The sequence below is a fragment of the Cynoglossus semilaevis genome, chromosome 2 (assembly GCF_000523025.1).
Source record: "Cynoglossus semilaevis isolate Cse_v1.0 chromosome 2, Cse_v1.0, whole genome shotgun sequence".
NCBI classification, from domain to species: Eukaryota; Metazoa; Chordata; class Actinopteri; order Pleuronectiformes; family Cynoglossidae; genus Cynoglossus; species Cynoglossus semilaevis.
The window spans coordinates 5,918,626-5,944,019 of NC_024308.1; the positions used below are offsets into that span (position 1 = coordinate 5,918,626).

General features: G+C 37.9%; 2 protein-coding genes across 11 annotated transcripts in view; both read right to left on the minus strand.

Moving 5' to 3' along the window:
• lepr (leptin receptor) overlaps positions 1-22,260 on the minus strand; it is a 29,785-nt gene extending 7,525 nt beyond the window's left edge. Inside the window, exons 1-11 of one of the 8 annotated variants that reach the window (XM_025065884.1) lie at positions 22,242-22,260; positions 21,370-21,506; positions 17,966-18,026; positions 8,218-8,310; positions 5,656-5,716; positions 5,018-5,070; positions 4,193-4,417; positions 1,971-2,097; positions 1,153-1,337; positions 688-839; positions 56-197 (exon numbers count right to left, since the gene is read on the minus strand). In XM_025065884.1, the coding sequence (XP_024921652.1) occupies positions 56-197; positions 688-839; positions 1,153-1,337; positions 1,971-2,097; positions 4,193-4,417; positions 5,018-5,070; positions 5,656-5,657 (886 nt within the window). In that variant the 5' untranslated portion in view covers positions 5,658-5,716; positions 8,218-8,310; positions 17,966-18,026; positions 21,370-21,506; positions 22,242-22,260. Of the gene's footprint in view, positions 1-55; positions 198-687; positions 840-1,152; positions 1,338-1,970; positions 2,098-4,192; positions 4,418-5,017; positions 5,071-5,655; positions 5,717-7,309; positions 7,414-8,217; positions 8,591-17,965; positions 18,027-20,108; positions 20,256-21,369; positions 21,507-22,241 lie in introns of those variants that run through there. The other 7 variants (XM_025065882.1, XM_025065894.1, XM_025065887.1 and 4 more) reach the window with 7 other exon arrangements.
• A 334-nt stretch (positions 22,261-22,594) lies between these two features.
• Positions 22,595-25,394, minus strand: part of dnajc6 (DnaJ (Hsp40) homolog, subfamily C, member 6) — an 18,665-nt gene continuing 15,865 nt past the window's right edge. For all 3 annotated transcript variants that reach the window (XM_025065916.1, XM_025065912.1, XM_025065910.1), the window contains one exon: positions 22,595-24,779. In XM_025065916.1, coding sequence (XP_024921684.1) covers positions 24,678-24,779 — 102 coding nt within the window. In that variant the 3' untranslated portion in view covers positions 22,595-24,677. The remainder of the gene's footprint in view (positions 24,780-25,394) is intronic.

Consider the following 25,394-nt stretch of genomic DNA (forward strand, 5'->3'; position numbering starts at 1 on the left):
TATTTATTTATTTATTTATTTATGTTTAAATATTTTAAAAAGTAACGTCTCTCACTCTTTATGTAAATATAGTAGCTCTCACTCCAGTCGCTCCACAGTGAAGACTCTCCCAGACGGGAGCGTCGGACCTGGGTTGTGTAGTTGATGCTGTGCTGCAGATCCAGAGACACTCTTCGCTGCCCACGAACAGACACCACCTGGAGTCAGAGGAAGAGAAAACTGACCTAAAGCTACATGTGGCTAATATCTGGTGCTGTTTTCACTGAACTGTTACCAAACCACACAAAACTGACTTACAAACATTCCAGAGTGTGCATACTTTATGAACGTTCCCGGTAGTGTAGGGTTGTTAGCGGAAGGTTGTGCTGCATAAAGGCAGCAGTGTTGGGTAAGAAGGCAAATATAAACTGTATTTGTGGGTACACATAGCAAAAACAGTCCATGAATTTGTCCAGCCTTCCCCAAAATGGGAAGTACATATGGAGTACATATGGAGTTACTGATCCACATATAGTATGTATGAAAAGAAGGCCCATGTCAGTGGACGTTAGAACAAGGTCACGTCCTTTCATTAATCTTTTAAGTGTAAATTGCAAATAGAGACGTTTTTTATATAGTGTTTTGTTTATGTATATGAACAAAGTGACTCTTGATCCACCCTGCTCTATGTATAATTTAAATATTTACCTGCCAGTCCGGGTGTGTTCTGTTGAAAGAGTATCGGACCTCGTATCTCATCAGGTCAGTAGCAGGGTCATACTCTGCATCATTCCACATTAAAATCAGTTCTGGTTGGATGGTCTGGACATGTGACAGGTTGACAGGAGGACTGGGTTTCCCTGCAGGCAGAGAAAAAAAAATCATGTTAAGAGTCTTCATCTTGCAACCCTCGAATCGCAAGCCTGAACCGTTAATGGTGTGAAAAAAAAACGAACATCAGCTACAGTTTCATATACAGCATGTTGGGAGTTGTTCTCTGCCAAATAATGTCAAAATCAATTGAGATAAACATTATTTTTTAGAAGATTTTTTTTCTCTTGCCAGGTAAGAATATTATTTGGTTTCAATAGACAAAAGTACAAACTGGCATCACAGTTCTGTTCAACAGCTAAAGAAACTTCTTTATATATAAAAAAAAAGACAAACTCTGACCAGGTTGTGCAGGTATTCTCAGGTAAACCGGCTGAGAGCTGATGTTGTCGGAGATGCTGACGACTTCCACGGAGATGAAGGTCGGTGTGGAGTCCAGAACAACAGAACAAATAATGGAATCATAATCTTCACAAACAACAGGTTTATGAGACACACTCTCAGCCTGTGATCCCCCGTTCTGGGACCTGGGGAGACGGGAGAAGAGGGGGTCGGAGAACAGCATTACTTTGGTCGTGACATTTCTGTTGACACTACATATTACGGCATGGATTTCTGAGCAGCATGGAGACAAGTGAAGACATACAAGAAGTTACAGTCTAGAACAGTATGTGGGATTAGGACCAGGCCTCTACTGTTATTATTGGTTGTAATAATAAGAAGAAGAATTTGAACTTTATTGATCTCATATTTGGAAAATTCTTGTGTTAACAGAGCAGATCTGCCCCTGGCAGGCACCAAGCGTGTAGTTACTCTGGGAATCAAACCCAGGACTCTCTGATCTCTACTTCCAAGACAGGCATTATTATTTTAAAAAAATTAATTAATTTAAAGGTAAATTCATTTGGGAGTTTTTCCATCGAGTGATGTATGTACTAAGACATTTACAATACATCAGAATAATCCTCCAAGGATCATCTGCATTGAAAAAAAAAAGACCAAACCAACAATTTTTAGTTTTCTCTCCCATCTTGTCAGTAATTCTTTTTTCCTGTTTCACACTAAAAGAAGCCAGTCTAAATGTCATGCTATATTGTTTGTGTGCAGCCAATAAAATCTATTTTTTGCATTTATGAACAACAGTGCAGGTTGGTACTCACACACGCTGCAGGCTGATGGCCATACGACCTGCCTCCCTGCTGGTTGACGTCGGGCCGTTGGACGTCAGCTCACATGTCAATTTTTCCCAGCTTTCATCAAGCCTGCACAGTATGTCCAGACAGATGCCTGACAAGAAATGACACATTGATGTTAGGTGGCACAGTCTGTGGCATCCCACAGATGATGTTGCATAAATTCTGAATTACCCCTCCAGAGGGGAGGGGTAATTCAGAATTTAAGCAACATCATCATCTCCCTCCCCCTGAGAAAATTAGCCTGTCTCAATGTTCTGAGAATTACACCTCTGGGAGAAATATTGCAGATGACGCACAGAATACTTTCCTCCAGCCAAGATACACGATTGGAATGATGTCAAACACAATTGTATATTGGCACTCAAAGATTCAGGGAATTTGAAGGGTGTTTATAGCACCATCTACTGAGTAGTTAGTAGGACACTTGAGCTTGGTGTTCACTAAACTAATTTAAACAATTAAATAAATAAAAAGAAGAAAACAAATCTAACATGCATCACAAAAAGGAGGAATGAGAAACAAGGTCTCATAAGCCATCACAAAAAGGAGGAATGAGAAACAATCAAATGTCAATAGGTCTCATAAGGCAGCGAGGAGGAGGAGGAGGAGGTCAGGTCTTTAATGCCTCTCTGTAATTACTGCTCCACTGACATTCACACAGGTCAGGCACCACTGATCTAAATGTGACATCGCCCTAAAGATCAATTTGACAATATAATCATAACCACTGTGTCATCTCACCCGTGCCTCACCCACACACACGTCTCATGCCTATGACGACTGGTGGCATTAAACTGGAAGTAAGGTTCCACCATAAACAAACAAACAAAGGTCTCTCTCAGCAGGACGGTAGGACACTAGAGTTGTCCCATGCCTTACACAAAGAAGGTCCTAGGTTTGAGCCCCAGGGACCACATACTTGGCACCTGAACCAAAGGAGAGACTGCCCCTTACTTTATCTTATGAATGAAATTGAGTTAAGTTTTGCAGTATCGTCGTGTCATCCTTAAGGGATTCAGATAGATAGATTGATAGAACCCTCTGTTAAAGACCTCTGCACTAAAGGAACCTGCTTGAAAAGCAGTGATAACATAGTTTCCTAGGAAAAACAGAAGGTTTTTTTTTTTTTAAGATTTTGTTAAAAACGAGTGTATGGGTTCCAAACCTTTGGTAAATTCCTCGGGTATCAGGGTTAAAAAATGAAGGAAGCAGAATCCAAACCTTTGGTAAATTCCTCGGGTATAAGGGTTAAAAACCAGCCCAGGAAGCAGAACTGGGGCTTTATAACGTGAATAGCAGCTACTTTTGTACTGACTGAAAGAAAAGTAACATTCTGTTCTCTTTGCACAGAACAAGCCTCGCCAGCTTGCTAACAATGATCTACTCCTGAAGGGATGAACAAAACAAAATCTACTTAAATGTAATGAGCCAATCAGGATGATCTTTGCGGATCACCTGTGTCACTAACAGGTGATGCTGCCGCTGTGGTCACATACCTGCTGTTTTTGTCCGGAGCAGGAGCCACATCAAACAGCATGTCGACTAAGGAACAAGGTCATCGCTTTTTATAGTTCTTAGAAGCAAACATGTTTACGTTCTCATGTTCTCATGTGGAGACGTGATACAGCCCAGTGGGGAGCATGATTTGCTTATAAACTCATTCTCCGAATCTTATATTCTCCTTTTAATCATTTACTTGCGATGTCTCTGATTTAGACTTGGCACATCTCCAACCACCGACACCAGAAGTGTCTACTGAAAAGCTGATTCCCCAACACCTTGATATTTAACCAATATATTTTAATCTAATTCATGAGTCATCAGAGATTTAATCAGGGGCCCAGTGCTGCTACTAATGAATGCACAAGCAGCACAGACAGTATTTCAATCTCTAATATTTATATATTTTATAGGTAATTTCTCATCCTCAGTCTGTACCTTATTTAATATAAAATACAAAAATGTAAATATACTAAAATACAAAAAGAGTTTTCTTGTAATACGACCGTTCAACTGAAAATTCGCGACGGTGTTGAGGCATGCTGCACCAACGACTTGGACTCTGACAAGTCTTAACAAAACCTGGCCAAAATTCCAGAACCCTGCTGTGTGTTTGTTTAACAGTGTTTTCACAGTCACCAATTGAATAACGAATCATGTCTCAGGTCAGTTGTTTTCTTTGATACCTGTATTGAACGAACTGCCATGGCCTGAGGGCTTCACGGGAAGTGATGTGTTTGTGAAGCTCCTGATGCTGCAGTGTAGGAGGTTGGACTCAGTGCTGTTTGTCTTGAGATCTTCTTTGCCGCCTCCTGTCAGTGAGTCACAGCACACCTCATCCTTCCACGGTAGATTGACGACACCTGCCTGGAGAGAGACACCGTCCCGTAGCTCCAAACACCACACACCTACTGACAGGGAGGCAAACAGGTCACCTTAGTCACCTGTGTCACCACACCTACTGACAGGGAGGCAAACAGGCTGAAATCAGACTGAAAGACAAATCAATGGGGATTCTGTTTTTTAGCCATACTTTTAAACTTGTGTAAGTTGATCTTAGAAATTTAAAAAACAAAATCAAATATCTAAGATAAAAACATTTTAACTATTTGGTTGTTAATTAGATTTCAATTAATAATTAAGAAATATGTCAGATTTTTTTCCTTCTAAGTCAAATTTCCTTATTTATTTATACATAAATAAACAAAAATATACAGTATATATGTGTATCCATATATATGTATGTATGTATATATGTAATATGAAGAAAAAAAATGATAGAAAAAAAAGAAACATAATATTGTAATGGGTTCCTAAAAGATTAGACACTCAGTCAATGTCAGTCAATGATGTGAGAACAACAAGTACTTTATTAATTATTACTGGAGATCAGCCATTCAATGACTGCAGAACATTGTGTAAAGACTGGAAATAAAACCACATCACTAATGTCAAAAAATGAAAATGAAAATCTGTCCTTCAATTCTAAAACAATTAATGATCGATCTCACCGTTGGTTGCCAGGAAAATGTGCCCCAGTATCATCAACATAGGAAAGGAAACCCTGTGGAGAGAGAGATGGAATAAATAATGACACATAAGAGAGAACATCAGATCAGGATGAGGTGAAGTCCACTGAAAATAACTTTGGCACAACGGTGGTAGGTAGACATTCTCTATGAGACAGTGACTGATACAGTGGAAGAACAGCCTCTGTTTACACTCAGTGATGTATAACTGAGGTTGGAAACGCCCAAGAGACCTTGTACGTCATTTATCAGATAAAACGAGCTGCTCTAATTAAGATGACGGTGACAGATTTGTAAAAGAAAATAATAATAAAAAAAACAAAGAGATGCTTTTAATTTTAAAAACAAATATATTAAATAAACTTGCCTAAAAATGATACAGTTAAAAATTACAACTATTGTAGACTAGGAACCAAATCGTAGACTAAGTGACAACAACATAATGTTTGTTTTAAGTATTTGAGGATCATTATTATAATTATTGTTTACTACTTCACATAATGAGCTTAAAAATTATACAAATGTTTTTAACACTAAAATTGGTAACTAATAAACACAAAACATAGGGCGACTCCCAGTGAGCAAGAAATTGAGTAAAATAAACCAGTATGAAGACTTACATTGCTGCGGTTATAGTGTCAGCATGCTGACCTCGCTGGGCAGAGGCTGGGGTCAGACTCACTGAGGGGAGAGAGAAGGGAGACGGAGAAAGATCAAGGTTGAGCCAATCAAACATGGATTACATGGATTTGACACAGTATCACAAAGAGTCTAGAGTTAGCATAGAGCAGGAGAGGAGGGCTAACAGTTAATTAAACAGTCACTGAGACAGGGCGCAAAAAAACGAGCTTCGATCATTCTCCAGGGGAAGATGAGCAGGGGTCTCAAACTCCTGGACCGCGGGAAACTTTCAGCCGGCGAATTTCAGCTGCTGAAGTTTGAGCTGCGTACTTCGTTGAGTGGCAAGAAAGGTTTAATTGTGCACTATTTTCATACATGAACCATCTATTGGACATTTTAAATTCTAAGATTTAGAGCGCACAACAGCCACAACAATTATATAGCTACCAACAGTAGCTTCCCCCAACCCTTGACACTTATTGGCTGACTAAGACAACAGGTTTTGCCTGAACCAGGGCTTTGAAGATCAATTCCGTCTTTTACTGTTAAACTTAAATGTCAAACGATTTCCTGTGGGTGCAAAAACAAGGTTTCATAATCACTTTTGTTCGTAATATATAACAGATAAAGAGGATTCTGACTCATTTTGACTCTGCCTATCGCATCCAAACCAAAGTTATATTAAATCTACGGACAGAATAAAACAACACTGCATATAGACTTAAATTTCGAAGTAGTGTGTTTCCTTTACTATGAAAAAAAAAAAAAAGATTACCAATAAACAAATGCCATATGGAAATAGCACAGCACAATGCGTGTGTTATTAGACACTCACAGGACAGCTGTCACAACAGGAGACATACAATCTGACAGATGTAAGACACACTGTATACTATCACACAATAACATTGGAATAAAAAAGACTGTTTCAGAGAGACAGGGTGTAAGGTAACACAACAGGAATCTCATTAAGTGACGGTTGGCAAGGTCTCACCAACCAGAGCTGGTCAACAGCTGCAACATCTGACCTGTTTGTAATTACTGCTAAAATGATGGGTTTTAAAATGAGGATTACCTTCTTACAGAAACAACTAAGATATATAGTTGTTTATATATATATATATATATATATATATATATAAAACCTGTTTACTGTATGTATTTAATCATTCATTCATCTTCTACATTGTGTAATGTAGGGACCATGAACAGAGATAAGTCTTCAGACTCTCTTTTACACATGGTTAGTTCTGGACCTCCAGGTCAACTAAGCCCTGATTTGCATGTCTTTGGACAAAAATAATGGTATAAAATCCTGCATGAGTTCCTTTAAAACACATGTGTGAAACTCAAGGCCCGGGGGCGAAATGTAGCCCGCCAAGTTTTTGTATGGACAGGAGCTCAAAAAGCATTTAATAAGGTCCATGCAGAAACTGCAACCTTTGCTAAACAACTTGTGTTGTGTCTCCTCAGTATCTGAGACGATGGACATTTAGATGCTCAGTATTTTTTCTTTTGAAAAAATCATCATGACTCATTTGAGAATCACCATCGTTGATTCATCTGAGTCCTATATTAACTGCTGCTAATGCTGCTGCTGATGTTGCTGCTATAGCCGTCGTCTCCTTCTTTACCCTGGAAAGAATTACCCACCGCTAAGACAACAGTCTCAAGTCTTCCACATTCATGGGAAGCTCTTTTCTCAGGACTCCACCTCATATTCATCCTGGTTCCTGTTCTGACTCACTCCTCTGCCTCTGTATGGAGCAGAAGTGTGTGTCTGTGTGTGAGAGCGCACAGCATGCTGGGACTTGTTGCTTCATCAAAAAGTTATGTTTCTTCTCTCAGGGTAGAGCGTGTAAATCTGCCCACGTTACACTAAGTTGGCTGATGCAGTCCACTGTCAAACATGGGCAGTGGGTTGCATCACAACATGTCCACACAACAGCCAACAGTGGTCTGACATAATCAGAAGTACACGACTTTACCCCCCTTGTGGGGCATTTGGGTAATGCTCTGCCATGTAGGAGACCCAGACACTCTCACATATTTGCCATTTAATTACTGAGGTCCACTTTAGGTTCACATCCAAATATTTGGGCCAGATAAGAGCAGAGTTAGTAGTCCACCATCTCTTATAAAGTCTAACAGCCTACTGTCTGAACTATTGCTAATAATTAGCTGCAAAGAACAGTGTCGACTTCAAATGTTTAAATGTGTAAATTCAGAGTCATATCGACTGATATAAAGTGGATACGTAACCACAGCAACTGAAACTGTTGTAAAGAAAATTGAGAAAGAGCAAATAATCGTTTTAGGTCACTTTCTTAATACAACATATAACATATCGTTATCAGTTTTGCACGTTATTTTCTTTTTAAACGTTTTGTCGGTAAAAGTAAGTAGAAATTACATGTTTGTGATGCAAGCGAACGATTAAAAGCAAAGCATACAAACAAACAAACAAAAACACAGGAAGTCTAAATATAAACAAACACACAGTCAGTGTTAGCGAAGAAACGCTAACGTGATAATGAATGGAATAAAAAAAAAGTCCTTACATTGTCAAGGTCTCTCCTTTGGTTTGACTTCACTCCTGGTGCGGCGAGTCTAATTCCTCACCAGAGTTTCTGAAGAATTCATATCTGATGCTCCTGAAGAAGGAGACCCCAGAGAAAACGTTTATTTCTGTCTCTTTTCCCTCTCACACAGACATTCACTCACACGAGCTGCAGCCGCGATAGAAGCGACAACAGCGGTATTTCACTGTCTGCACCGGCAAAGCTCAGCTGAGTGTCTGAGCTCAGACTCACAGAGTAGACTGGGAAGAGGAGGAGACCAATGAGAAGGAGGAGGGGAAAAGGTGCCAACAGACATTACCTCAGCCAATCAGGTGTGATGCGTTCAGGTACAGCACAAAAAAATAATAATAATAAAAGTAAAATAATGAAAATTGGTTCCGAATTTAAAAAAGGAAAGGCTAAAAAACATAAAAGAAAAAACAAAGAAAGAAAAAAGAAAGAAGACACACAAGTTAAGAAAAAAGAAGAGATTTGAGATTTTAAAAAACTTTACTGACAGTTGATGTAAAAAAAAGTTAAAAAAAAAAGGGAGGAAGAAAGGAATTAAGGAAGAGCTGAAGGGAGGAAGTAGAAAAAGAAGAAAAGACAAGAGGGAGGAAGGAATGATGGAGTTTTTCAAATTGGCAGAGGAAGTAAGGAAGAAACGCAAAAGGAGGAATAAAAGGAAGGGAGGACGGCAGGAAAACATAAAGGAGCAAAGCGAGGAAAACATAAGAAGAAAGAAATGAGGAAGAGGTGAAAGAAATCAATCACGCACATCGATATTGTGCCATTCAGCTGCATGTATTTCATCCGAAACCCAACATATAAAGTATAAATAAAGTGTGTTCAGTTTATATGAGAACATGTATATTTAATGTTTTCAATGAAGATAAATCACTTGAGTCTGGCCATTTGAATGCTAGCTCCCACGCCAACAAAGTTTGACAGTGGCTCACAGTGCTGCTCACCACATTCACCAAGTGTTCATTATTGATAAGGCTAACTATTTACTGTAAGTACTGTAGCGTTCTATTAAACGGTATTTTACTCTAGAAGATTAACTTCTAGAGAAAACACCTCTACCCCCCACCTCACCCCCAGTCTCAGAAACAGCGTGGAACATGAACCAATGAATTGGAAACATTGCAGCATTCTACCAATGTAGCAAAACCTTTATCCTTATTGCCAAACACAAAAGTGCAACGAATGTCATTATACGTGGTATATGTATGTATTTGCGTGACGTGCGGTCAGGAGAGGCAGCCATCATGATTAAAAAGAAAAAAGTACATAAGTACATAAAATAAATATTCATATTTTCCACTGATCTGTGTTAAAGATGCTTTTTCAGTATGACATTTTTGACATTTTATCAAGTAAAAATCGCCGAATCTGAGTATTTCTTGCCTTTTATTCTCATTGTGTGATAACATCTCGACTAACTCGGCCTGACCTGAAACATTAGCAAAGAAGCCTCAGCAGACATGAAAGATCAGCCACGTACATTCAAAGCCAGATTTCTTTAAAAACATTTGGAAATTCAAGGATCGATTTGGCATTGGATAAGCAACGGAGACTAAAGGTAAGGCTAAAAAGTAATATGTTCTTGTGTATATGTTTGTGTTGGTGTCAGTGTCAATAAAAGAGGAATGCTGATGGAATATGAACCATTACCAGGTGCATGCTGTTGGATGAATAGTCAAATAAGATGCTCTTTTCGGTTCTTACAATTGTAAATTTGACTCCAGAGGAGTCAGTGCCTCACCAGACATGAACCTCACCGCACGTCACTAATAGACACATCTGCAAGGCTATTGACTCTAAAAACAAGTTTCTTAAGTGTTGAACATTACTTATGCATGAGTTCTGTGTCAGCCCCAAGCCTCAGGTGACTCTCACCTGTTTGTGAACCTCTATTTTGATGATTATTAGCCTGTTAAAAAAAAAAAGAGAGAAAAAGTCTTCATCCAGACAAGAATACACAGCTGCCATTAAGGCATTCTACTTTTCCATATTTCAACAGATAGTCCAGTAAAAGATCTGTTGCATGATGAATGGAAAACAAGCACCGTGTACGTGTCCCTCTTATTTACATAGTAATGGTTTGTGAAATAAAGTCCGAGCTTTGCGGCGCCCAGCGAATGTCAAAAAGAAAAGTGCGTTATTTTTATACATCAGAGTTTCCCCCAAACGTTTAATTTCCAGGGTGAAAAAACAAAACCCTCTCTATGTCGGCACAGCGGCCTTGTGTCCAATCACATTACAGCATTAGGATGTAAATGTTAAACATTGAGGTGAATCTAAAGAGAGTTGACAGAGTCCTGGAAAACCAGTGTGTGTGTCAATGGAAAAGAAAAAAGTATCATTCGTACAGCCACAGACACAGCTGACATTTATGGATACAGGAATAAATCACACGGAGCTCATGTTTGCCCAACGCTTATCATCTGTGCCCCACATGTTAACACATTCATTTGTGTTTTCCATGTAAACAGGAGTAAATATGTGTACTGTAACGGTTTGTCTATTTCTATGTAAAAGATGGAATTAAGGTGATATGAAAATCAACTCAAACTCAAAATGTCAAACTATATTTACATAAATAGCAGCTAGGTTTCTCCAATCTCCATTGAAATCTAAACAAATTTGCAGGTGGTGTTTCCATCAAAGAATTCCTTGTTTGTAGGATTCTGACCGATTCCTTTTTTTTTTCCACCAGGTCACAACCTGCTTTTTCACCTCAACAGAAGACTGAAATTACAGTTACTTTTGAACGATCTTTACGTTTTGGGAAAGAACAAATTCATTTAGCTATAGATCTAAATGCGAGGCAAAGCTTTAAAGATTTCAAAAAGTTGCCATTCGAGTTTGGTTTTAAAAAAAATGTTTGCTCCGATTTTGAAATTGTTCTCACTGTGGAAGGTTGAAAAACTTGATGAAATAAGACCTCACTCAATGTTTGTCAAAGATATAATGATAAAACAACTGAGAGATGTTTCTTATAGTATTTTAATTTGTATTACATAAGTCATCTAAACAGAATTAATAGTTTGCCTTCTTAAAATGAAATATTTGTTTGCCACATCCTTTGGTCTTTTTGAACCACTTGCTCTCTATCCCTTCCACGACAATGACAGCATTGTGTGACAGAGATAACCTTATCACATTATCACAACAGTAAATCATTGGCCGTTCAGCCCTTTGTTTCTGACAGTTGCAGATAGAACTGTTGTATTAAAAATTCTAAATTAAGAGTTAGGTAACAAGGCTAAGTTATTCTTCTGTCACAAATCACTGTATGTTAACATGTGGTGTCCCGCAGGATTCAATTCTAGGACCAACGTTGTTTGAATTAAACTAATATTATATAATTTGTTTTTAAAAAAATCCAAATGCCAAAAACAAAAAGAGACAAAGGAAAACACCAAATACAGAAGTCAAAGGCAGTAGATATACACTCAAACTTCTGAGTCGAATAGACAAAAGTAAGATTCAACCTTCAACTTTAGCAAAGTTTTACTTTTCCTCCTCCAACACACCAAACATCAGCACACTGCATAGTTGTGCCATGAGTCTTTTTTGTTTTGCCTTTATACGCTGATGACACCGCAGCAGACAAGTCATTCAACCCAACAAACAATTTCACTGCTGACACAACTATTGTAGGCACATCAAAAGAAACAGAACACGAATCACTTTTCAATGTTGAGATACAGTCAGCACAGTTTTAGTCACTGAATTACCAAATAAGCACTGAACACCAGAGATAATCTCTAAAGCAATTTAATGTAGGCAACTGGACTCATCTCAAGTAAGTTATTGATCAATCTGTTAATCGATAGACAGATAGATAGATAGACAGATAGATAAATAGGTAGATAAAGGTGCTGCTACTGCTGCTGCAAGCAGATCAAACGGGCGACAGCAAAAACAAGAGTGAATTAAAAATATCGGATTCATTTGCAATTTAATTATAATTAATAATTATATAATTATCTATATTATAGATATTCATTTTGCATCGTTCATTCAGCCACCTACGGAAACTTTACCAGCGCAACCGTCACTCTGAGAGACTACTTTTGGAATTATAACCATTTTGTGGAATGTGTGAAGAGCTGTCAGGAGTTCATAATAAAATGATTAAGAAAATGATGTGTCATTGTTTTGGTTTTTTTGTATTTTGCTGGAGATAGAACATTTGTTCCCACATGGATTTTGCTCCTGTGTGTCATTATAGTGCTACTTCACCCCGCAACTAGAACTGAGTAATCTCCTTTTCTCAGAATTATTTAGTTATCTGTAATCCTTCTTTAATGTTAGCTAATGCAATGTGGGAAAAGAGTAGCTCAGACAGTTATCTATCAGATATCAATGTGAAGTGCAGACAAGGTGCAGAGTTTGCGAGGTTAATGTAGCACAGCCAACTGAACAGAAAGTGAGCAGAGCTTTTAAACCAATTGTGTATCTCAAACGAAGTCACTGTCTCCTGCTAATCAGCACTGGAACTGTGTAGCAATATTTCTGCGTCACAATAAACAAAAAAATGACTTGGTGAGGAATACATAGCTCGGCCATTCGCCGTGTTGTTACACCAAGAGGAAACATTACCTTATTCAACACTAGGGTGAGGTATAAGTTTTTTTTTTTTAATTTTTCATGGCTTGTATCGCAAGAGAACAAAATGTACCCCAAGTCTTGCTCCTGTCTTTGTCCCTGATGTTAAAATTCCTCCCAACTGCTGACATTGTTGACCTGCTTAGATGAACTACCATGAGGACAATGACACTGAACTGCGGCAGGAAAACACCCAGCATCATCTGACCGCTGTCCGGCTGGTTGTAGTGAAAAACCGTGGAGGAACAGCCGGTAAATGGATTGGCATGTATTTTTGAGTATGAGTATTTGAATAAAGTACTGCGTGCACCTCTAGTTTACCTAGAACCTTAAGCAGGGAAACACTCTGAGCAGCTGCTTCTATACTGTGCATCAAAACAAAGGGATGACATCGTTCTCTGTGATGACTTCATCCATGGTACAACCCTGAATGCGAGGATGACATCATCCTCCTTCTGCATCAAACCCACGAAGAAAGTTTTCTGGTTAGAGAGTATAAAAGTGGTGATGTTCACTGATGTGCGTGTGTGTGTGTGTCCTGTAATTTTGTCCACTGTTTTGTTGTTTTGTTGTATTCATTTTTTAGACCTAATTTTGAATTCAAAATAACATCAAAGACCTAAATTGCAGTCCGGTCAAATTCAGTTATAACTTGTCAGGGGTCAGGAATAGCAATATTGGTATGTGGATGTACATTGATGTATTAGTGGAAGTGTATATTTTTATTTTAGTGATCCAATTTACAGTTTGTAAAACACAAATGACCAGCCCATCATCACACATGACACGATGTTACAATCCCTGAGTCATGATCCTTTTATAGAAAACATCTGATCACTGCAGCAGATGAGTTAAGCAGTTTTACTTTACGGCACCATGCGGCGATCCTCCCTCACCTACAGTTTTCTGTGAGACCTCCCTCATAAAGCAGCTGCTGGCGACTGCAGACAGGGAAGCCCCTCATGAATAATTCATCAGATTCAGCTGCTGCACACAGAGCCTCCCAGGAGGTGAAAACATACCAGGAGGATGATGTCATTCCTTTAACTTGGCTGGGATGATGTCACCAATGAGGATGATGTCATCTTTTCTTTTAAAATATAGTTGAAACTCCGGCACAGAGTTGAGAACTTAATCAACAGAGGAATTTCAATACTAGCTGATGTTACATAAGAAACAAGTACATTTTACATATTTGCTGTTTTGAATCCTTTCCCTATGAAAAAGACGGAAATGGTGGAAACTGTGCACAAGTACACTACAGGTTTCTAGAACAGAAAAAGCCTTGAACAATGTGCTACACCTTTCAAAACTTCAAAACCACTATTGGTTGTTTTAATGGCACTGCGCTGTGTTCCTGTGTGTGTACCGTGTGTACCGGTTCCTGAGAAACTGTGTGTTTAGACACAGGCAGAGGAAAACATGAACACAAACAGAACAGACATCTGCGAAGTATTGTTCTGAAAAATGTGGATCGGATGTGGATGCCTCAAAGAATCACGATCCAAAGGTAAATGTACTGTGAAAGTACTGCATATGACCTGAAAACACACACATGGAAATTATGATCTCATTTCTAAACCTATAACCTATAACTTGGTAACTTCATAATTCAAATAAATAATAAATAAGCATAATAAAAAGCACCTGTCAAATTTAATGTTATTTGGCCGTTATATTCCCATCACCAGATCCGACATGAATATTGATGTTAATATGTTTGCATGTTATTTATTACATACTTTTTTTGTCTCTGATGCCTCCTGGTGTGGATTATATTGTTGGTATTAAATTTAAAAAAAAAAATAGTTGTCTTGGCAACTGAAATCATACTTTTCCCAGACCTGAGAGTGATCACCTCAATCGTATTGTATTTCATCAGGGAAAACCTGAAACCATATTTTAGAGTTCGGGAGGTAAAAAAAACAGGAGGTAAAAAATTACAGAGAGGGAAGCTCCTACACAATGACAGTGGAAAACATGTAGGGGGAGCTGTCCTTAAAACAAATAAAGTAAAAAAAATATATATTAGAGCACTGAGAGATGGAGGATCTCCATGGATGGATGTGCAGTAAAAATGCGTTTATTACCATTAATATTGCACAAAAACGTTCTATTTCCCAGAAGTGATCTGTATCAAACCAAGGCATTCTAATGGTAAAATCATTTGAATTTCCTCTCTGTAAGAACAAACAAACTCTGAGCTCTGCTAAATTTCCAAGGGATCGCAGTATTTTTCCACAAATGCCTGAAAGAAAAGCAAAAAGCACATGGGGATGAGCAGCTGCCAAATTTCAGGCCCTGGGAGACGCGCTGATGAAGAAATGTCTGCGAAACACCAGGAACAGTTCTTTCAGTGTGTGAGTAAGTGGGTCATTTATTGGACTAATTGGTTATTAGTGACATTGACTCTACATTTGTCCACATGAACACTGACCTGCTCCACAGATGTACTCTGTTGTTGGGCCTTTTGTATAAACAGCTTGTGAACAGCCTTCATTTAAACCAGATGTGAGTGAAAAACATCTGTTTGTCACAACAGCCAAGTCTGATATGAAGGTTTGGGGGGATCTTTTTTTATTTTTTTTTTTTATTATAAGCATCAGGGACCAAAGCAAAGAGCCTGAGGGATAAGATTACGCCTCTCACTCCCCACCCCTCCTTTGTGCCCCACGCTCACACTGACATAAATCCACATCAGCAGCCACAGCCTGCAGCTCATTGAGGTGATTAAACGACAGGCCTGTAATGATTGTGTTGCCTGTTGAACGCACTGAGAAAACTGCATCATCACTGAATGACGACAGAATCGCTCATGAAATCCTTCTCTGTGGGACAGAAGCTACTTGTTTTCCAATGCACTCGGCTGCTTTTTTCTCTCTCTCACTTTGTCCCATAGACTCCGTATAGAAGAAGAAGAAATGGACAGAGTCACCTGTGGCCACGAGAAAAGACTGCGGAGAGACAGGACGTGCTTTTGTTGTTTTGATTTATGATATCTGACAATATTCTTTTAATAAAAGGTTTATGATAAAACAGGGGTTAGGTTAAGTCTGTATAATGGTTTAAACTCCATAACCACCCACTGGTGTCGGTGCAGAATCTATCCACCCTCATCCCCTGCCCCCTTCTCCTCTGTCCCCCTCATATTAAGAGACAGAGGCAGCAGTGATAATACGATTGGGGCGACTCATTGGCCATTTGAGTCATTGGCCATATTGTAATATTTTGCATCTGTTTGGTGCAGGGCGGGGTCAGGGGCGCAGATGTTGGTCAGCACTGAAGAATCAAACACTACGTACATCTCTGATCACAAGGGCCCCAGTGGAGTTTTTTTTTAAATTCCTGCTTGATCCTTCTATTCTAAAAATTACATAATTTCCCCAGAAATACAAACTAAACACCAGAGTTATGCCCAGATTCTTTCTGATGTAAAAGTCCACATTGTCTCCACCTGCTCTTCTAGCATCATGTCTGACTAAACTGAAAAAAAAAACCCCTTCTTTCTCTTTTCTGGTTTGTTTCTTTGTTTATTATTGTAGGCCACAAACTGTGTGCATCCTTATGTGTGTACAAAAACATCTGTGAAAACAGCCTGTGACTGAAGTGATGGTGAATGACTGTGACATCAACAGGGAGCTGTAAGAGCTGCAATGTTCTCAGTATAAACAGGGTGAGTAAAACCGTAAAGGAGATTGAAATGATGACAGACGATGGAAGAAGTGGAGGTTCTGTGTAAGTCAGAGTGGAAATAATAATTTCTTGACGGTGCAAATCTTCCTTGAGTAAATATGTTAGGCTGCGTGCACATTATTGCAGTATATTTTTCTCTTTTGCTGAAAACAAATGACTCATGTATTCTGCGCAGTTCGAAGGCTTTCGAGGCTCATGCAGAGGAGGAGACTCGACACAACACACTTTGGACGTACGCTGATGATGTGCATAATGACGTGCATGGTAATCTGCGATTCAGTAGCTAATCATCGTACAATCTGCACACATTAAACTCGATGTCGTTCCACAGTCCCCGTCACATAGTGTGTCATGAAGTGGACTTATGAAATTGCTAAAACTACACAGTGTACAGAGGCCATTAGACCTGGTCCAACTCGCTCATTCACCTAATACCAGTATCTTCTCATGTGTAAATGCACTAAAAGAGGAAAGAGGTTTAAAAAGGTCCAGCTCTTGTGCAAATTCAGCCCTGAAGGACAAACAATCCAGAAGTAGCTCATCACTATGGAGACCCCAGTGACCACACTTTCACCTCCTACACTGCCCAGTTCAAATAAACCAGATTGGCTTCAGACCATCAACAGGTAAAGAGGTCGATGATAAACGGAGGAATTAAAGGTCAGAGCGATCAGGATAAAAAAACTTCTTCTGAAGGACACAGAAATCTGTGCTCATAAAATTAGGTTTTAGTTTTGTTTGGGTTGTTAGCTGTTCAAAAATGTTTTCCAGTCTATTCTATTCACACAAATGTTGTTGCACTTTTAATTATTTAATTTTTTTTTTTTACCGTTGTGCAGGGGCATATTTTGGCAGATTCTTTTTTTTTTATTACTTTTTTCTTATCAATAATGAATTGATGATGGAAGTTATTGATTTAAACATGCATTTTGGTTTATGTCAATCTAAGAAACTACAACTGGTTATCGATTGAAGCTGATGAGGTCAGTTGCTGCCTCAGGATGTGTGAGATGAAGGCTCCTGATCTTAACTTCAGCTTCTTCCTGCACTAATGCGGGGACAGATGCTGTGACAACAACACTGATGTCTCTGTTTTATCAAAGTAGGTTTTAGAAAACAATTAAAAAAAAGGTGGAGGCACAATTTAGTTCATGACTGGCAGCAAAGTGAGTCATTGTAAGGCAATAATTATTTTTCTTTGACACAATGTAAAAAGCTAAAAGAAAAGAGAGTGAGACATGAAAGTCGGCCGAGAGAAGGAAAACTGGTGTTTCATCATCGAGAGAAAAAAAAAAGGAAAAGCAAGGCCAAGACAATAATTGATGCCAGTTAGTTCTCCTGAGAAAACCAGCAAACAAAACAAGACTCTTGATTCATGATTAAAACAATTAGCATGCAGTACTTTTCCATGACTAAATAGTGAAAAGCAACTTACCAGCTCAACCACGTTGACAGATCTCAGTAAGTGTGGAGTGAAGAGTACAGTCCGAGCAGAACTGTTGGACAGACAGACAGACAGGACACACACATTTTAGATTTCTACACAAACAGTTTTATGTGGAGCACAGTGTCTCTGGGCTTGAGGGGCTATTTTTGAACCAGGGTGTCAGGATTCACACAGAGGCCAGAGTGAGAGGCGAGCGTACATCTGCTGGGTCGGGGGTAGGAGGGCTATTATAAACATCACAGAATTTCTTTTATAAACAAACATTTTCATTTGTCAGGAACTGAGCTGAGTTTTATCATAAAATTAAAACTAATCCAACAAGAAAAGAACAAAATTGTCACACGTAGAAGATATAAAAAAAAACATTTGAAGAAAGCTAGAAAAGGAACATAATCTAAAGACTCCAAAACACTGGTTTTTAAAGAGTGAGGCGCACCTCCATTGGATGGCGCCAGAGCAGTTCAGATTAGAGGCAAATGGGAAAAAGTACAGTGGGAGAAGTGGCACATAATGCCGCAAAGAAAACTGTGTTTATGCGGAATATGGAATCTCAAACAATAGCCATCTGTCTGCTCCGATACCTAAGACCAAAGCTCTCGACTCTTCCTGCTCAGGGTAAAGTATTGCGTCATATGAAGGTAAGACAAATAACCTTGATTAATCATGATCAATTACAGTTTGATTGATTCACAACTGTGATTATTCTGATCTTTTAATCGATTGACTTGCTGTCTATCAAAGCCAATCAAAACAGTGATTGTGAATTACTCTGCCGGCGTGCACATATTGCTGTGTGAACAGGTGTATTTGTGCACAAATACTCAAGGACCGGAGGAGTATTTTGGTCTGTGTGTACACAGAACCTCAGAGAAAACCAGTACGCAGTAACAAGCAGACTTTGTTACAGTGGTCACCTCCAACTTTCCCCTGCAGTTGAGATACAAAGGGGTTACTATGAGTGTTTATGTGTGTGTGTGCACCACACACTATGTAACAAAGGATATTTGGTTCCCATAATTCCTCTGACGCACTACAGCCAAGAGCTGCTACTGGGTTGCAATGTTACACCATTTACAGCAGCCCCCTGCCACGACCCCCCTGACTGTGAAGGTCCCACAAAAAAACCTCTGGGGGGCAAATCAACTTCAAAATCACTGATGTTGGTCAGTGAGGCAACAGGACTTTATAATGGGATGCATTGTTCAATAATCCAGTGTAGAGTATAACACAGAACATGAAGCATCAGCAGCCGTGTCCAAAGACTCGGTCATTTGTTGACCTTTGACACAATTTGTGTGGCCAGGGACTAATTAATAAAAATAAATGTACTCAATTAGAGTATTTTATTTTTGTGATAATAAATATATATCATGTTTTTTTTACTGTTTGGATTGTGCTTGAGGGACTTAATTTAAAGATGATTTAATTCAATTTCTTTTTTTGTCTGAACTTTACAATGTGTTTGACTTTAAGACATGGTAGGCCTTTTTATTTATTTGTTTGACCAATTATTATTTAACATGAGTTATATCACTGCCACATGTTTTGGTTTTTTTTCAAAGGCCAAAATGACCATTGAAATACTGCAGTTTCATTAGTTTTTTGGGAAACTTAGTAGAAACATAGTCTTCCCCGTGTTATCTGACATTAATGGTGCGTTTGTATGTGATTAGATTGTGGTGCAGAAAACGTGCAAAATTGGGATTATGTTTGTAAAGTGGGCCATCACTGTGAGTTAAGTTCATTATAAATATTGTGGTCCAGTCCACAGATGTGAACCACCACAGTCACTTCAGTCATTCATTTCTTTATTTTGATGAAAGCGGTTTTAGCCATGACTTTAGGAATGAATTGTTTCTCCTTCACTGTTCTTTCATCACATTAACTGATGCAACTTCACACAATAGGTTTTAAAGCAGACCTTGTGCAGCAGCAGCTGCTCCAAACCATGATGAGTCAGTGACACTGACAGTCAGATCAGTCCCACAAGACAAGGAGCAACATAAAAGCTTTAAATACAAATGGAAAAGAAAACACCCAACAACAGCCAGACTATTCTGGAGCAGCTTTAAAATGCCTGTAAATGTTATTAATATGTCCCATTATTTTCCCCCATCGCAGCTGTACTTACATTTCACCCGTGGCAGTATAGCAACCTGGCCAGAAGACAGGACACTATTTTTAACCTTCCAGTAAAGTTAACAAAAGTGTGCTGGTTGCAGCAGAGTCGCTTGCATGGCAGCTGAGGCTGAAGTGAAAACATTAACCCCTCAATCTGAATAGTGAATCTGTGAGGACACTGTACCTTGGACCCTCAAATATTTTTTCAAATCTGCAGCTCCTGCCAGGGACGTGTCAGTCTTGGCATGCTATATGCATTCCTATTGTCTTGCACACACACACACATAAATTCTTTCACTCTGATTGCATTACACGTGGTAGAACAATTAAGAAAATGTCCCTGCGAGCGCAGTGCAGGTGAGCTGCAGATGACGACTGGGAGAACTGAGCAAATGGTGAAGAACGTAAGCAATTTGGAAGTGGTTTTATCTCACAGTTCACACGTCAGGCGGATGAATCAGAGCTGAAACAGCAGCAGCAAACTTTAATAACCCACAAACGGTAATGAAAATCCATCACTGAAATGATCACAGATGTCTGTTTGGTTGATGCCGGTTTTTAAATGCAAAAACTTCTCCCCCAACTTCGACATGTGACCACTGACGTTACTCACAAAGAGCCCACTGACAGAAGCCTTCAGGATATTCCTGCAGTGACACGTACGAGCCTGTAGCGGCTGCATGTTAATCACTAGATCAGGGTGTCAAACTCAAATTCACAGTGGGCCAAAATTTAAAACTGGCCCCCAGGCCTGAGTTTGATGCGTGCACACTAGACTATAGTGCTGTTGTATGTGGATCATTATCACAGATGGAGGACAGGAACAATAAAATACAATTTATGGTCTCTGCTCACCTGTTCCATTAACGCTAATTATAAGAATTCAATTAAAAGAGGGATATTTATGATGATTGGATGAATTTTAAATCCGGTCTCCATTCATGCTAATCCTTTTGTAGGTTGAATTATTCATATATATATATATCTGGAATTAAAATTACATTTACTGATGATGTCTTACAGTAATACAGACTGTGATAAATACTCACACTAAAAAATCAGCATCAGAAAAGTAAATGAGATTAAATATTTTGGGAGAAATTCCATTTTCCCCAGAAGTCTATAGGAAGTTTGAACAACGTCCTACTTGACCGATAACATACCAGCTCTTGTTGGGAAATCCAGTAAAAATACACATCATACACACAACATTTTACCTAATAACTTGTGAAGACATAATTTATATGTATATAAAAAAACAGTAATCGTACCTTTTAAGAATAAAACATGTGTCTGATTGTTTTTCATTCATGTGAAGTTCGACTCACATCAACGGTTGGCGACAGGAGATTACAGCAGGAAGTGTGTTTAATCTCATCACCGGTGGAGCTGCTGCGGCTGATAAACACTGTCATAGAGGATAGAAAGAAGTTGTTAAAAATATCAAATAAAATAAACAATAAATACAAAATAAAGTTCTTCTTTTTTTTTTACCAAGCAACGTCCCTATAAACAACAAGCGTCATACATTTATTATTCATCTGGTTAAAAACTGTTTTACCATCTGTCTGTCTGATACTAATCACAGGTCAGGTGTTCTGCAGACAGATGGGCTCATCAATTTATTCTTTCCTTTTGTTAATGTATCAATAAACAACCGCTTGGGCTTTTTACAGACAACATTTTAAAGAGCAAAAGTACATCTCACTTCAAAATTTAAACTATATATACTGTACATCCGAGGGTATTGGGGCATTTCACTGACGTCCAACAATAAAGCAATAAACTTGAACTCGTCCAAGCATTAAATCAGAGAAATGTCACGCTTTGTATGCTTCTGCCCTCCAGTGTTCAAAAAGGGAAATACAGCTGTAATATTGTTTAATGTACGACAGTTGAATTATCAATACCAGTTCGTTAAAAACAAGTAACATTATTTGTTTGTAACTAGTTTAGTCTATTAAAGTCATGTTTTTAAATGTGTACGTGTAGTTTGGATAGAACTATTTCGTCCTTTAGAAGCTAAAGCTAATAGCTAGTCGTTTTTTATACAATACATCGGTTAAATCGGTCAAAAATCCTAGCACAACCAATAACATAAAGCTACAAACAGCTAAAAGACTTAGGCTGAACGTTTACTTACTAGTGGGATATGTCCGCGTCTTGGTACGTAATATTATAGAATAGCTTAGATAGCTAAAAGGTAGTAAAGAGTTCACGAAAGAAGAGAGAAGTTAGCAACAACGATAGCCAAGTTAGCCATGGCCAACCATTGTTATTAGCAAATAAATGGCAATAAAAACTGTTCCAAATCCTAAAACAATGACACTTTCCAACCATTGTTATTAGCAAATAAATGGCAACAAAAACTGTTCCAAATTAACCTAAAACAATGACACGTAAATATTAGAAATATGAAGGCAACGTTTGCAGTTTCCTATTTGGGCCCCTTCTGAAACTAAAGTACTGTATATACAATGACGAACATGCTAGGTGTTTTTCTTCTCGTTAATATTTATTATGTGCAATGCACCTGATCATTATTTACATCCTGTAACCAGTGTGTCCTTTAGTCTTTTCTTTTTTTTACACTATTCATTAATACTTGAACTGCATACAGGCAAACACATGTAGCCTACATGTAATCAGGACACATTCATACGTACCACAACATAACACACACATCCAGTGTTTACAGTACAGAGCTCAGCCTTGAACACAGCCTGCAGCTGGACGAGTCAGTCATTGGTCACATTTCACATGGAGTTACTGAGTATAAATGAAGGACAGACCAACATCTCTACAAACTCTCACTGTGTCTGGAAAGTTAATCAGAAGAATCAAGTCAAGTGTTTTTCCCATGTGACCTGGAGTCTGCTGAAAAGAACCAAAATCAGTCAAAACACACAATTTCCTGAAGTCTTTGTCTGCATTCAAATCAATGACTCACTTTTTCCACCTTGGTAATAAAAGAACTAAAGACAGACAGAAAAATAAACATTTCATACTTCAGAACAATAACAAAAACAAAGATTTTATTCTTTTGTATGTGATGAATTTGAACACATTTTGCTCTGGTGATGAACTTCATTTTAACTGCAGAGATTTATATTTGTAAATATAAATCTAATATAAATGTACTTTAAAATAAATACTTACTGTAGTATTGATATGCAATGAGAATCCTACCTGAAAGATGTGTGCAAAATAACTTACATCTGTGTAAAACTGAAAGATTGGAAACACAAGGGAAAGTGTAATGGTTCTGGTTTTAACTTTTTTTTTAAAATAAAACCTTTAATAAAATAAAAATACAGAGAAATAATAAATTTTGCTCTCAAAAGAAAAACATAGTTTTGAAAAAGGTTAACTTTAAATCTTGTGGGGGGGAAATATAATTTATATAAAACTTAAAATTACAAACATCACTATAATAATTATATTATATGTTTTTTTATTTGTGTAAAACTCCTAATTAAGTTCTTAAATTGTACTGAGAAATTTGGAATTTGATTGGAATTCCAAGACTGATTACTAATTTCAAGTTTTCAAATTTAACAACTGAATTTCAATGAAGGACATTGAAGCCTCTCAAAATATTTTAAAATCCTCCTCCAGTTGGCTCTTAACTTCTTACACCATCATTTTTTGTTTGTTATGAAGGTGAAAACTTGCTAAAATGACATAATAAGATTAAGAGTCTTCTCAGTTTATTGCAAGACCTACCATCCATAAAAAAGGTAATTATTGAATTATTTTTGTCAAAGCTGCACTGAGTTAAACCGTCGGTTTGTGCTTTTACACAGCTTCACTTGAAAAATAAGTTACTGTGCTATGAGCAGAGTTAAGACTTCAACGAAACTTATTTTTTCATGAAGCAAAACCAATATTTTGTCTCCTCAAAACTTTGTTTCTAAAAAAAAAAAAAAAAATTACCTCACCATTCCTTTTACCAGACAGTGGAAAACTGACCTGTTGTAGTGACGCTGCTGTTATTAGGCTCTCTGATACACCACAAGCATTTCACACAGGAAAAGTGCAGTGGTTACCTGATGACAATGTTGCACTTTGAATCTCAAACTCCTTCCAGGAAACATAAAAAACAACTGATAAAAAAAAGAACTCCTTCATTTGACTCCCTGATGTGTTTTTCTCCTATCTCCTCACGTCTCCTCACAATCAAACCTCTCTGTTTTCCCCAGTCGTCCCGGTGACTCAGGTTTGATTGATAGTTCTGTAACGACACTCAACAAGGAAGGACACTAACACCACATACAGTACGTACAGGGTCAGAAGATCTACGGGGATCGTCAGTGAGTCTGAGCACTGACATTGTGCAGTCTTCAGCCACCATTCCAGCCTAAATCAATTGTATTTTTTTTTAAGTGTGTGTGAGGCAGCAACAGAGGAGAAAGCTCAGGTCAAAGCACAGGTATAAAGGCAGATATTGTCAGTGTGTGTGGGTGTGTGGCTGTTTGTGGAGGTGGCAACTTGCTTGGATGTTGACAAAATCCAGTTTTGTTTTTTTCTCCCTCTCATTTTTCTCCTATAGTTCATTTACTCCCACGGTCTGTTTTGTTCAGTACAGAGGTTTCTGTCCTTGACTTTCAAATTCTGACCAAGCGTCATTTAGTTCCATAAAAATCATCTTGGCATATTGTTCATACGGTTGTCCTGCCGCCTGTGAACAAGGACAGAGAGGAAGACAACAAACGAAGAAGAGTTAGAACACAAGAACTTCTGCACAAAAAGATGTGAGAAACAACAACAAGAACAGCAACAATAACAGTAGCAGTAGTTTAGTAGTAATACTGGTCTGCACTCATTCCTAATAAAAGACATGGCAATAAAATATGTAATAAGAACCTTTGAAATACCAGCAGCAGAAGTTGTTGTTGTTGTTGTAGTGATGGGTGTAGTTGTAATCAAATTCAAGTAGTTGTAGTAATAGTTATTGAAATTGTAGTACAATATTACTACTGGCACTAACAATAATTATTACTATTAATCATAAATGTTATTGTTTTTATATCTGAACGTATGATAATAATATGAGTGATATTAATAAATTATAATAAATTTATATTGTACAATTTTATTATATTTCTTATAATACATTTATATATTGTAATAAATATGTATTATAATAAATTATAATAAAAATAATAAATAACATTATTATTTGCATTATTATTTGTAGTAGTAGTAATAATATTTTGTAATAGCAGTATACATATTAATATTATTGTTGGCAATAGAGATAACAATAATAATAATAATAGCAATAATAATAATA